Raw genomic sequence first — 14,643 nt, 5'->3', positions numbered from 1 at the left:
TACTGTCAGTAAAATAATCTACAAGTACTGAAAGTAAAAATATTCATCATGCAAAATTACACCTTCATAGTCTTAGATTATAATAGTTGATGTACTGATGCATAAGCAGCATTTTAATGTGACAGCTGGACTGTGCAGTGCTAATTTGAATTATATTGTGTATTGTGTTCTGTTTTATAAGTAAAATACAAGTACTTAAAAATTGCACTAAATTAAAGTACTTGAGCAAATGTTCATAGCTACTTTCCACCATTGCGTCTACAAAATAAACAAATTTGATCTACATATTTAGGATGATTCCCTTGAAAGTGAAATATGGAGTCAGTTAAGTGACTTTAGAAACACTTAACACACAAATTACTTAAAGGACACATCCATAAATAAAGAAATAAATAAAGCAGAAGGATGACGTAAGGTGCAGCTGAAAACTGTCTGTATCACATTCCATGCCATTTGAAAACCAAATGCATAAACATGCAGTTTCACACACATACCATGCACTCACACACACACACACACACACACACACACACGCATTTACAGTTTAATCTATTTAATTGAACCTGACTTTGAATAACTAAACAAATGAGGAAATTCACAAGGGGCACTTGATCCCTTCTCAGCTAATGGATTGGAGATTCCTTTCCCATAGCGGCATTTGGGCAAACAAGACCCAGTAATCTCTGAATTGATGAGTTGACTCTCTGTCTGCATCAAATTTCTCCACTAAAGAGCTGTTGAACCCATGATACAGTGTTGGTAGTTAGCCAGAGACTCAATTTGCAGACACAGGCAGAACTGTGGGCTCGCGCTGGTTTCACTATCAGAGTTGTGTTATGCTGTAGAAATGCAAGATAGGAAAGATACTGCATGCAAGATATAAGGTATAAGGATATAAGGTAATGTGAGGGATGAGTCTACCTTGTTTAATGTTGTTTATTAGCTTTGACAACAAATTTCCAAATTATTTAAAATATATCCAACACAGTATTATCATACGGGATCTAATATATGAGTTGTGTGTAACTTCCCCTTCCTCAAAATATATTCTTTAAACACTGTCGCAATTATTTTTAGAACATTCTTATTTTGTCTTATGATGCAAATTTATTTTGTAAACCAGCCAAAAAGGATAGAACTCCATCTTGATTTAGGTGACAAATTTATTAAAGTCCTGTCATTTAATCAGGAGTCATCATCATCAATATCATTACCAGAAGGAATAAATAAGACATAAAACATTTTCCACATAAACAAACATATACATCAGACCCCGGGTGCAATAGCAGTTCTTCCTCAGGGGTTGTTTTGAGTAGAACAAAATGAACGAGATACATCTGAGAACACACAAATGCATAGAAGTAATTGGACCCCTAGGTACCATTTAAGACAACATCTACATTTTTGCCTATATCCCTGTTTAAGAATGTACAAAGTCCTCATATCTAGGTTCTTATTCATGTCCAAGAAGGGGTTTGTATAAAAATAAAGTCTCCACAATGATAAACCATTATATATATACTGTATATATATATATATTTATATAGACATTTGGCAACAACCAGACACTTAAAGACTCTGAACATTGAGCTGAATTCTGCACCTGAACACATCGTAGAAAACAGATAGCAGTGGGATGAGAATAAGAGAGTGAGTCTGTGGAAATCCAAATGATCTAAACTTTGAGTCTCTGTCCGTCATCTGTACATTTTTCTGAAAAAATTTATAGTGACAACTGAAACATTTTGACAGATTCCTTGCTTTACATACAGTTTTGCTAGTGAAGGACTATTAGGCCAAGTGCTTTTAAGGAAGGGCATTTTTCTCCTTCCTTTTATCCAGATCATGGATATTGAATGGACCTGCAACCAATCAGATATTGGTGAGATCCAAACCAAGGACAGAAGTCTAGTCCTTTACACAATCACTGTCCAGTTCCTACAATCCAACAGAAGACACAGAAAAACAAAAAAAAAACAAAAAAAAAAAAAGAAAGAAAGAAAAAACATCCAATTTCTTGTTGATGACCAATCAAAACTGCCCATGGTCCACTTCATCTAGCCAAGAGGCAGGACTGGCTGGAAAGTCTGGGTATCCTCCGCTGCTTCCTGTGGAGAGGTCTGAGCTTGGGCCGTTGGCTGGTGCCATGGAGACCCTCACTGCAGGGTTGATCCCAGGCCCGCTGCCCTGGGTCATGATGGAAAGGCCAGAGTCAGGGTAGACCAGGCTGGAGATGAGAGGCTGATGTCTGGGCAGTGCCTGAAGTGACCCTGGTGACTGAGGGAGACCGTACGGGCTGTTGGAGCGGATGTCATGGAACTGGTCTTGAGAGGGCAGGACACTGTGCTCCAAGGGGAAGGAGCTATGGTTGTTGCCTCCTTGGCGGCCCCCCATGGCTGGAGAGGACTCACTGAGGCTGCTGTAGATGCCATTGGTATGGCCGAGCTCTGACATGGGTGGTTCATCTGTGCAACAAGGACAACACAAACATGGTACTTGTAATTTTCTACCATTAGCAAAATTAATTTTTAGTCTATTTCTTTTATTGCAGCATCCACACCACTAATTAAAACTGCGACATTTTGCATCAAAATAATTTTATTTCAGTGGAATCGGTGCCATCGGTGGATTTGCTTTTGGGTGTGAAGTATCTGCATAAATTTCTCAGATAAGGTTCAACCTGGAGCTCCAACCAAAATGGAGGAAGCATCACTTTGTTTAGCCATCCACTTTAATTTGATTTAATTAAAAAAAAAAAAACTCATTATACGAGACATGGTTTTTGGCTGACCACAGTCAGTGGTAAAAGTATATCTTTTGAATACACTTTTTTAACTTATTGTTTTGTTAGCTAACCAAGCTAATATGCTTGTTTTCCTAGCTTGGAGAGCGCTCCCCCTCCTCATTTACTCTTTATGAAACAAATGATTACAAACCTCAAAATAAAATGTGAGGGTTGAGTAAACAACACAGGACAGAGAACATTTTTAAAAAGCTCAGGGAGCTACTGTGACAGCAGAGAATTAGCATGTTCCTGGCTGGCTAATGAGTTAACGGTTTACTAGACAGCTACAGTAGTTGGCTGGCTAAACATGCATGACTATGAGTAATTGCTCTGTCACCTAGCTGCAACAACCACATATTCTATAAAGATGCAGATGAAAGAGGAAGCTTAGAAAATAATAAACTTAGCTATGTGACAACTTAAAATGGCTGGCAAAGGATCAGCAGGTATAGATAATAGTTGGATGGAAAATAAGAGATGTCAGAACAATTTATAATTATGTTACAGCTGATCAGTCAGAATATTATCAATTTTATCTGGAACTATGCACCTCTTTGCGTTTTTAACACCCCAAGTTAAAAAGCCACAGTCTCTGTAATTTCTACTTGTTAGCAAACATGTTCTCTAGTCTGAATAACAAATGTAATACTTTATTAAGTAATTTCCTATTAATATTCTATAGCCCTTTATCTCATGTGTCCTGTTTAGCTCCCCCAGTAAGACATGACAGTGAGCCAGCATGAACCTGATACATCTAAATGGGAGAGTCATGATACATGTTATTTATTACACCTGTGCCTTTTCTTTCTGTAGGCCTTGTCTCCATGGAAGACATGTCATACTAGGAAAAGGTACAGGTGTAAATAATAAAATTAACAGTGGCTGAATTCCATTTAGCTGCTTCAGTTTCAGGGTCCTGATATCATGCGTTCTGGGTCACTGTAACACTGCCATGGCTTACTGGGACACTTGAAAAAAGCAAAAGCCATGATTAATGTTATCACCAGCGGCTTCCTCCCATGACGAGTCAAAATGTCGGCTGTGAAAAATAAAAATATGCTGCTCATTTTGTGTGGTGGTCTCTACCTGTGAAGGACACCTCCGCATCACTGTCCATGCCCTCCTCCTGGATGCTGTCCTTGTCGGATTTGGAGCTTCCCCGTGACCGCTTCATGTTGCGGAAGTACTGGCCCCACCTCTGCCGACCAGCGTCTTTCTTGAGCCTTTTCTCTTTAGCTCGTCTGTTCTGAAACCAAACCTGGAGAGAAGAAATACAAGATTTCTTATTTAGTAAAGGCTTTGTTGACCCATTAGAAACTAATTTGACTATTTAGAGCAATGGCTATAAAATCCTAATAAAGTAGGAGGGATAAAACAAAAAGAAATACTTTTTTGTTGTGGTGTTCAAAAACTTAAGCCTCAACTTATGCATTTTGTAAATTATTGATAAATACACCATTGAGACAGTTGCAGCAAAATGCTTTCTAACACAATACAGTTAGCATTAATGTGCCTAGTTTACATAACCCTGTAAGTCTTAAGGACCATACAAACACCCTACAATGTTTTTCGGTCATCATACCTCTCACATACGAGGCAAAGTGTGTTATATTTAAAGTCCTCTTTCCTTGTTCCTCATATTACGCTTTTAAGCATTAAAACAAAATTAATTTTCAAGGACTGTCTGGACACCTCTTCACGCCTTGATGAGTCCAAGTGGGGGACTAAAACAGTGACACCAAACAGTAATCCTGGGACCAGCTTCCCCTTCACCAGATTTATCACGCATTTAATTAACTTCACGACAGCTACAAGTTGTCCTCACCCCTGAGAGCAGACAGGTTAGCGTGCCACTGACTTGAATTATTCAAAATCTTTTATCTCCACATTTGATCTGATCTATAAATTTCTGTCATGCACTTCAGAAAACAGAAAAAAAATTTGCACTTCTTGCAAATGTTTATGGTGTGTGATACAAAATGAACAAATGTCCCATTTCTTATTAATTTTATCTTACACTCAAAATTAATCCATTTCAGTCACAAGCACAAAAAACAGTTTTACATTCTCCTTTAATGATATTCCGCCCTAAGTGAAGCCCCCTTCACCCCTTCCCTTTCACTGAATAATGAGGAGCATTTTAGTGGCTTCCGTCCCTACTTTTGTCCTTGCAAATAAAACAATATATATGACCACCACCTAGCAACCAGTGCGAGACTCCTCAGCAGCAGACAATATGCGAGGGGCCCTCTTAGCATTGTTAACGAGCTTGCACTTAAACTGTGCTGACTTTCATGTGGACTTCATTTTACTCAATCTGGCCATAAATTCCCTCCCTACACACACACACACGCACACACACACACACACACACACACACACACACACACACTTGATTGTACAGTAGGCTTGTGCCAGTTCAGCCACAATTGTCCCTTGATAATGAAGTCAGGACACTAATGGAATAGCCCTTAATGGATAATAATATACTTTACCTGCACAACCCGCATGTCCAGGCCCGTCTCTGATGATAGCTGCTCTCGAACGTGGCGGGCAGGTTTGGGAGAGTTGTTGTAAGCGTTCTTCAGCGTTTCCAGCTGTTTAGCAGTGATGGTTGTTCGTGGCCTTTTTGCAGTTGAGTCTGCTTCTGGAAAATGAAAAAACAACACACGGCATTAGCGGATGCTAAGATAGGAAATACTCAGTCACCATGTTGACCTTATACATTTTTTTGTTTGTGGAGAATGAATATAGTAAGTATACAGTAATAATCTAATAGTGATTTTTACTCTTCTATTTTTATCTGTTTTTAAATGTATTGTTGTCTCTAATGCATAATACAAAAATGATTTGTGATAATACAAATATGAGTATAAAAAGAGAGAGCATCCCATGCAGAGATAGAGCCTTTATGTGCATATTCTGGATCAGCAACATAAAAATCTTTGATAGAAACACATACCCATAGCAGCTGATAGAACAGAACATCTTCTATAATATACAACTTCCTAATTTAACATAAATAGATAAATTCCCTCCAGCCTATAAACCAAAATCTGGCATCCTGTGCGTAATTGCATCATGTCTATGCATCTGTTGGCCAGCACAGCAAAATACAAAAACCATCATCCAAATGGATGCTGCCCAAGTAATTGCGCCCTCTCATTAGTAAAATAAACGTGTGTGTTTTTTGTGAAAACTTGCGTTAACTCGCTGCATAAATCAGCGTTTGGTGTCGGGCAGTAAATTCAAACAAACAGATGGGGAGATAAAACTTGACCATGGCCAGTCTGTCCTATGAGGAACACAGCCTGCTGAGATTTTCAGTAAAAGTTAATGCGATGTTGGCAGAATATTGATATTAAACAAGGTTTATAATGAAAATGTTTTGGACTTATAAACAGTATAAAAATCTGAAAAGCTGTCAACTATTTCACAACATGCACTGAAGCATTTTTAACTACTACAAATCAGCTATGTAAAAGTGATACACATGCCCCAGTGTATGTATGGTTATAGCTGTAAAAGCCCATATGAATGTTCACTATTCCCTGTCAAGGAAATTACCCTAACTTACAATCAGTGGGTCCATGAATTATATGTATTTGTAAATATATATATATATATATATATATATATATATATATATATATATATACAAACTATAGTATATTAAAAATGTTTAAATAAATGTTTAAAATGTAAAAGAATTTATCACCTCTTCATGTTTTCTGTTCTCTTTGATAAACAAAATATTAAAAACAGAAGAACAAAAGTTATTTTTGGGTAAAATTAAACAATAACTAATAAGTCAGAAGCATGAGAATTATTTTTCTGATTGGTTTGATTGGAAAATGTTCTCTTCACGTTCAGACTTGTTTGCTGCTTACTACTTAGTACAAATGAATGAACACAACCAAATGTGAGTGTAAACGTAGCATTTCAAGAAAATATGCCTGGCGTTTTATTCAATTCATTTTTAAAAAACGTTTAGAATTCGTTTAGATATTCAAACCATTATAGGTGTGCATTTCTTGCACCTATAATATGAATAACATATTATGTTATTCTCATATTGTAGCACTGCACACAGGGACTGTGCATCCACGAGTTACTAAGCTTCCATCTTCTCTCTTACACACACACACACACACACACACACACACACACACACCAGTCTTTCTGTGTTCCTAGCCGGCACACACACCATCTCACGGCGCAATAATAACAGTTATTGAAAACTGATTCCCCCAAGTGCAGAGTGCAAGTGGAAGCCTCTGGGCCTCCGCTTTACGCAGTGCTGCTATCGATTGGGTTGCGGGCAACGACGCAATTAGCACAGGTGGGTCAAAGTTTATGGGTGACCTCACTGTCTCGTCAGACCCGCAGCTCCGAAGCAGGTGATTAAAAGCAGGTCGACGAACAACGCAATCTCAGGCCTAAGGCATGTGTTTTTTTTCCCCAGGCCAGTAAGAGAATACAGTCACGGTGCTCGCAGCTCGCTCACCTCTCTGTTTGGCGGTCTCGATAGTCGGCCTTACACACCAGCCTGCTGTCCTCCATCAGGTAGTACTCGTCACCTGTGGCCAATTGCCTCTTGCACACGATGCAGGCAAAACAGTGCAGGTGGTAGACGAAGTCCTGCGCTCTCCTCACCACCTGTGTGGGCGGTATCCCCTGCTGACAGGCTGCGCATTTGGTCCCGAATCTCCTTTTTGGAAAATTAGAAGGTCGCCATCAATAACGGCATTAGTCTTAAATATATTTTTTTAAGCAACTGAGATTTTTTTTTATAAAAGAGATGAACGAAAAAAATATTGTCGAAGCTACTCACTTGAAGAAATCTTCTTTGCAGTAAACGCTGTCGCCCCTGCTGAAGCACTTGTCCGCCAGCTGCGCCTGGCAGTCGCTGCATTTCAGGCACTTGCTGTGCCAGTGGCGATCCAGTACTTTGAGGATAAAGCGGTCGACGATGTGTTGACTGCAGCCTGCACAGACTGGGATTTCTGCAGGGAATCACAACACAACAGTTTACACTCGATTCAGTATGCGTGGCGTTGGGGAGGACGCAGAATGACAACTGAACCTGCACTTAACACACCTGAAATAATTATCTGTTAATGGTTACACCTGTTTAACCACCCAAGCTTCTTAATGAGGAGACGTCACGTTTTATAGCTGAATATAAAGATGAACAGCGTGAAGCCACATGCCATATGCGTAATGATGGAAAATACTTCACGCAAGTTTGTCCATATTTGCTTTTATTTTTTAAATAGTTGAGTATTTTATAATTGTATTTTTTAAAAATATAATTTAGATTTTATTGAAAAAAAAGAAGTCTATAAAATAATGCCATTTTCATTGAGGGCAAATATATACTTTATATATTTATATATATACTTTATATTAATTATATTGACTTGTGTTTAATAAAATAGCTTTGTACCTTCGCCCATCATCATCACCATCATCATCACACCTTTTGTTTCACATACGGAACCAATTTACATTTGAAAGTTATTAACACAGTTATTTTTGTATAAATGTGTTATAATGGTGCGAAGGCAGCACCGTCCAGATTATTCTTCTTATTATTATTTATGGAAAATGATCCGTTTGCAAAGAAAATGAAGTACATTAGCCTTGTTCATTATCAGGCCATGGCTAAATACCACTATGCCACATAAACCTATTTACTTTGCACTGTAAAAAGAAATAAAAAAAGGCAAATAAATAAAAAAAGGGGAAACAAATATTTCTTTTAGTTTCATGTGATCCAGAAAAAAAAATCAAAGTTCAGTCACCTAACCACGACAAGCTTGGAATATATAGGTTATTAAATGAATAGATTATTCATTTTTACAGTTGTCCCTGAAGGAGGAAAGGAAGGTTTCACGATTGAGAGGGGCTTCCTTACTCATTTAGCGACTAACTTGAAACCACTGTTTTATTTAGGATTATATGTCTCACTGATGAAATCATCATTAAATAACTCACATTTCAAAATGTAACTAATGAGTTTTTAAAACCTGTTATAGAATTATTAGAGATAAACGCAGATAGTATCTGTGCATAACGATGCAAACAGTCACCCTGGTATTCAGACATGGTTTAAATGATACAAATGACATTTATTCTGCATGAATCCGATTAAGTTCGAGGGATTATTTAAAGATATGAAATTATTACAGGTGTTTCAAATATCTAAATGGGGCGTAAACAGCACCAGCTTTAATAATGGAGCAGTGATACAATATGTCTCCAGTATATAACATTATAAAGCTCCATGTGAGGCATTCTAACAACCTCATAGCAACAAAAACTGAGAGGTTTTCATATCGAAACGCCAGGTGAGACGCCATCAGGCCTCTTTATTACTAATTAAAACAAGCTCAACCACTTCATATTCCATCCGTGCAAGGAATCGCATTCCTATTGTTCTGCTGGTGGACAATTCATCAAACATTAACGAAGCATTTCTTCTGGCATCGCCGGCGAAGCCCTGCTCGCACAAGTGCAGTGGGAGCCGCGTGGAGAGCAGGTGTATCCAGGTCATCATTAATTCAACGCGCCTCTGTAAAACTAGAAAGCTGTGGCCTATAGTCTCACGGCGCAAACCAATGAGGTGTCCGAGCAATTTGCTCACCTCACAGAGCCCCCCCACTTGGAATATTAAAATGATAGATGCTCGCAAATCCCAATCGAAATCTCTCACACATGGACTCGCAAGGTCTGACTTTGGAGCAGGTCACTCCTCGTAACTGCTCGAAAAAACTCAGTGTATTGGTAAATAAAAGGTGAAAGCATGATGATAGTGATCATTCACACAACCCTTAAACGAAATTCATAGGAAAAAAAAGCCATTTAATATACCTTACATGATGTATTTTTCACATCTACAATCTACTGAGTCTTTATAAGAAAGGTTTATGCCAGAGTCATAAATGCGTAAAAGCAGTTTTCATATTAAAACGGTGGGTAAACGAAGTTAAACCTCGTTTTTCCTCCAAAACGATGCGATAAACATCGAAATAAATCGAATTTTGAACTAAAGGGTTAAAGTCTGGTGCCTAAAAAGTTGCATCGCCGAGATGTGGAGTAACGAAAATGGCACATGTGCCCTGTCTCAGCTGCTGTAAGACTGATCCACGTGACAGGACAATTTCCAAAAAATTAACACTGCACAGCCATATCATCCATAATCCATGTACCAGTTATTATAGCCCATGGTGCACTCTTATTGAACACTGGAAGGATAATCAACAGACTGCAATTAGTCCAGCAGCCAACACTTAAAGGCCCATTTACAGTCCAATATGAATGATCGCCTGGTATATATACTGATATGTGTAATATAAACAGTGCAGGAATAGATAAATTGATTATATTTTGTCTCGCTGTTACCTTTCCGTAGCTCCTCGCTGTGCGACAGCAGAGCAAGCAGCATCTCCGTGTTATTTTGTGCCTCTTTTGGAGAGTTGCGCTCACCATGTCCATCCATCGCTCATGGTTTTACGCTCACATTAATGCGAATCCTGTCCCGTCTGTTATTAAAACTGTGTGCAGCACGAGCACTCCACAAAAAAGAGAGCATACACACACACACACACACACACACACACACACACACATATAGAGAGCCGAGTGTGCGGTGGGAGTTTGCTTTTATGCTTCACCGTTGTGCTGAAGCCTGAGTGTGCAGGATTACGCTGCGCCGCGTTTCCTGGGTGACGGGGGAGATAGATTAACATCACCTATACCGAGTACCTTACCCGGAAGAAGAATAAGCAGGAGGTGAAGGTGGGTGGGTAGGTGCAGGGGATTGGGAAGCCAATGGAGTTTCAGTGTTGGGTGGTAACGTTTATTCAGAGACACGTTACTATTACCGCAGCCTGTAACTTTTCAAACCAGAAGAAGAAGATCGAAAGATGTTCGGTTCCTCCACCTCCACTTTCAATTTGGAGACTGAGCTCGAATTATTCCAAATCCACCTTTCTCCAACTCTGAAATGACTTCTTTCTGTATGATAGGTTATTTCTATAAGTATTCCCACCAGTAGCTACATTGAACAATATGTTAATACTTTTTTGGCTGATCTCACACTGAAAAACAGAAAGAAAAGGCATCACGCTTTTGGAGGAGAGATATACACAGTATGTTGCTTTTGAAAAATAAGGTTACTAAGTGTACGCAACCGATTACAACAGCTTACAATTACTTTGCCTAGAAGGACATACAATTGTCTCGAGTCAGAAGCCCAACAAACGTCTATAGGCAGAACAGGTAAATGTTCCCTGATTCCACTGTGGGAATCAAACTGACTTAAACGGCACAAACTACACTTACAGCCTCAAATCATCCAGAAAACTAGACACTACTACGTGAATCGACCCAAAGCAGTTTCTCGCGAGGATTCGCCATGGCCAATCCATTTTTAAAATTCAGATTTCAGTACTGCCACGCGTAAAGGAAAGATTAGGGCCCTGAAGGAAGACTACAGTCTTTGTTCAGACCATTGCCTTGTTGTTTTCCTGCAAACTATTCATTTATTTATTGTGTTTAGTGGCCTTTCAATTATTTTTCTTTTTGTAGAATGGATTACTATTTTTTTTAAAACAAATAAGTTCGCATATTATCACGCTGGGTGGAAGCTAAAAATGTCAATGTTATTTATTATCATCATTATTGTTGTTGTTGTTGTATGTATATATTGGCTTTATAATATTATCTGATCATTCTAATACTGTATCTGATCAGAATTTAAATAAGTGATTTTAAATATCTTACACACACACACACACACAGAGTCATCATCCCCACGCGTGTGTGTGTTGCATGCTCAAAGACAAGTGTTTATTTAGGGGAGAGATCGGCTGTTCAATAACATGTTGATCGGGCCAACACCCCAATGAATTTTATTGACACTGATCTTTGGCACAAAAGAGCGCCTGGGGAAATCACGGGTAGTGCCACAGCCACCCCCGTGGTGGTGAAGGGAGGGGGCCCGCTGATGAATCTAAAATCAATGTCCTATTTGCCTGTATTTCAGAAGTATATGAAAGACGTTTTGGAGAAAAAAGGCGCCGGGTTCATGGGTGCCCCTCTTATACTTTTCAGCTTTGTAATAATTTTTATGTCATATCGATCGCTTACTTTTGAGGGGGTTGGGACCGACAGTAATGCGACAACAAAGCGATAAAAATGGCCATCATAGTAATGGTCAGTCAGTTAGAGAAAGCCACAAATAAATTCACGTTTTTCGTTTGACTTTTTTTTTTTTAATTTGAATTTTTCAGTTTGATTAAAATCAGTAGGTTGGTTTCATCCAATCTATTTCTCCTTTAGCTCCCCACACGCCATTTATTTAAAATTAAATAAATTGTAAATGTAGTTTTGTGTTGCCAGAATAAGGCAGAAGCTTGTTCCAGAAACAGGCCACACAAACAAATTAAACATGCAATTTCCCCTCTTTGAGTGCCACTAAATATTAATGCAAATCAATAATTTGGCTTAGAGCGGGGACCACTATGTCAGACTCCATTACCACCTGTCCTGGCAACCTCAGGTGTCCCACCTGTCAGGGCAGGAATGTGACACCTGTTGAGCATTTTGCGCGGCGGTGCGTGGAGTCCGGGTGGCGCGTCTGTCGTCCGGGCCCCGCAGAGAGGCTGCTGCCTCTCTCACCTTCGCTGGGGTCCGGTCATTGCGCACCCCAGCACCCCCCACCCCCCAGCACCCCTGCTCCACCCGTGACAACCGCAGGCGGGCGGTGTGAAATGACAGCACGCGCATAACATCTGTTGGTGCGGCTCTCCAACAATGAGGACTCATTACAGATTCATAACGTCTCCCACACGCAGCGCAGAAGAAGCGCCTCTAAACAGTCTGTACACAACAACACGGAGGGATTTCTGCAACTTTTCAATCATCTGCACAAATGTCTTATGGGCTCATGCAAACCGGAACTTATCGAACATAAAATAACACGTGAAAGCCCAGGAGAAGTCAAAAGTGTGGTCGCTTTTCACAAGAAAATACAAACAGTTTCACGCCCGTTTCATGCCTTGTCAGGGTTCACTCAGCAAAACAAGACCCACCTCCCCTCGTCCTGCTGTGCTGATTTGCTCCATTATCCTCTATTTCACGCCTAATTGTGGCCCATTCACGGACCCCAGGACATCAGTTAAAGCTCAGTGCTCTCTGTAGTTTGTAGAGGCTCTTTCTCAAATCCAAATTGTAGCCTAAGCCAGGGGAAAAAATGTTAAGGAAAAAACATACATCTTGGATCTTACCTTGGCCTGAACTGTACCGAGGGAAATTTCCGGTGTTTTGACAACTTGACCCCGGGTGCTCAAGCAGCATTTTGGATTTGTTCCGATGTTCCAACAGGAGGGAAAACAGCACCGAAAAGACGCACGCCTGTGATTTAATACTAGGGATAATATATTTAAAAAAAACACTAAGAAAGCCGATGAGTTTGGATTCAAACCCGCGCTTTCCCGGTGACTTATCCTCTCAGGAGTGAGTTGAGCTGTGTTCGATGGCAGCTCGGTTTCTGGAAAACGTCAAAAAAGAAGAAGAAGAAAAAATAGCACCTTTGTCGACCTGTCCTGTCCTCCTTTCCGTCAACCGCACGAGTACGGAGACTTTGAATATTCATCAAGTTGCTCTTTGATTCCGCATTGATAAAGCTCGAGGCGAGGTGGAGGGTGGTGGCAGTGGTTGGCGGTGGGGGGGAGAAGGGAAAAAAAAGTGTCTGACCATCAGCGGCGTCAGCTGACCTGTGACTGTGAGCCCCGGCAGCCTCGCGACTTTACTTCAAGTGAAAAAGTAAGCGGGCGGTCAGAGCGCTGCCTCTGTCCAGGGTGCTGAAAGGAGGGGAGTTTCTCTAAACAGGCTGGAGGCGTGTGTGCTTGCTCCTACACCCCCCCCCACTCCACACCCACCTACGACACACACCACCCTCCGTGGCTATCCTTACGCGTTCACACACACACACACACAGTCGCCCTCTCCTCTCTTTCCTTATCTATGTTGTGGTGCACGTGTCTGTCTTTCAAGGCGCACAATGGGGCAATTGGGCACCGCTCGGGGGACATCATTGTTGTCGTGCGTTTCCACCGCTGCGTCCCTCTTTTGTTTGGATAAAAATAGATCGCATCGCATTAATGATACAAGTGGATGGAGCGTGCGTGCCTGTTACGTTAGCCTTTGTGGGTGTACGGTTAGCCTGCACCCCCCCCCCAAAAAAAAAGAAAATAAAAAATAAGGAGCGGAGTTTAAAATTATTGATCTGTATATGTTTGAAATGCTGTTCCACAACTTCAGAGGAAAACAGTGATAAAGTTTTTTTCATCAGCTGATTTTCCAGTACCTATATTTAGAATTATGACTTCTTAAAATGCACAGGGCCAAATGCAGTTCATCTGTAACATCCTTTCTTTTTTTTCGTTAATTCATGTTTTCCTGTTCAAAAGATCAGTTCAAGCACGCGCTTACGCAGAGCAGGGGCGGTTGTTCTGGCTGAGCGCCATGCCCCCGTGCCTTTGACACGGTGCCAATTACCACCACAACCGCACAAAAAACCCTACTCTGACGTATAGTCCTACAGCTTTGATTCAATTTTACTCCCCCAGCCCGTCAGCCCACGACTAGTGTAAGCCAATTAGACCTATGCTGTTCATTAATCCACTCAGGGCAATTAGCTTCCCAAACTTGGAAAGAAATCAACCATCTTTTTTTCCCCCCTTTTCTCATTTCTGTCTCCCTGCACCCGGCAATTCCACAGCACATTCATTCTATTATGGTGTCAAGATTAAAAAAAACAAAACAAAACAATATCCAGTGGGTGGTTG

The 14,643-nt window shown here is 40.4% G+C and overlaps 1 protein-coding gene across 1 annotated transcript; it reads right to left on the bottom strand.

The window, feature by feature from the left end:
* Positions 1–1,133: 1,133 nt before the first annotated feature.
* Positions 1,134–13,666, bottom strand: lhx3 (LIM homeobox 3). Its single transcript, XM_051072726.1, is given in 7 exon segments — positions 1,134–2,465; positions 3,872–4,043; positions 5,281–5,432; positions 7,293–7,311; positions 7,313–7,496; positions 7,620–7,791; positions 13,081–13,666. Coding segments are annotated over 7 exon segments (1,203 nt in total). The 5' UTR covers positions 13,151–13,666; the 3' UTR covers positions 1,134–2,031.
* Between the last annotated feature and the right edge of the window lie 977 nt (positions 13,667–14,643).

This window comes from Lates calcarifer, linkage group LG9 (assembly GCF_001640805.2).
Source record: "Lates calcarifer isolate ASB-BC8 linkage group LG9, TLL_Latcal_v3, whole genome shotgun sequence".
In the NCBI taxonomy this organism is placed as follows: domain Eukaryota; kingdom Metazoa; phylum Chordata; class Actinopteri; family Centropomidae; genus Lates; species Lates calcarifer.
The sequence above is the reverse complement of the archived record's forward strand: the minus strand, read 5'-3'. Positions and strand labels throughout refer to the sequence as shown.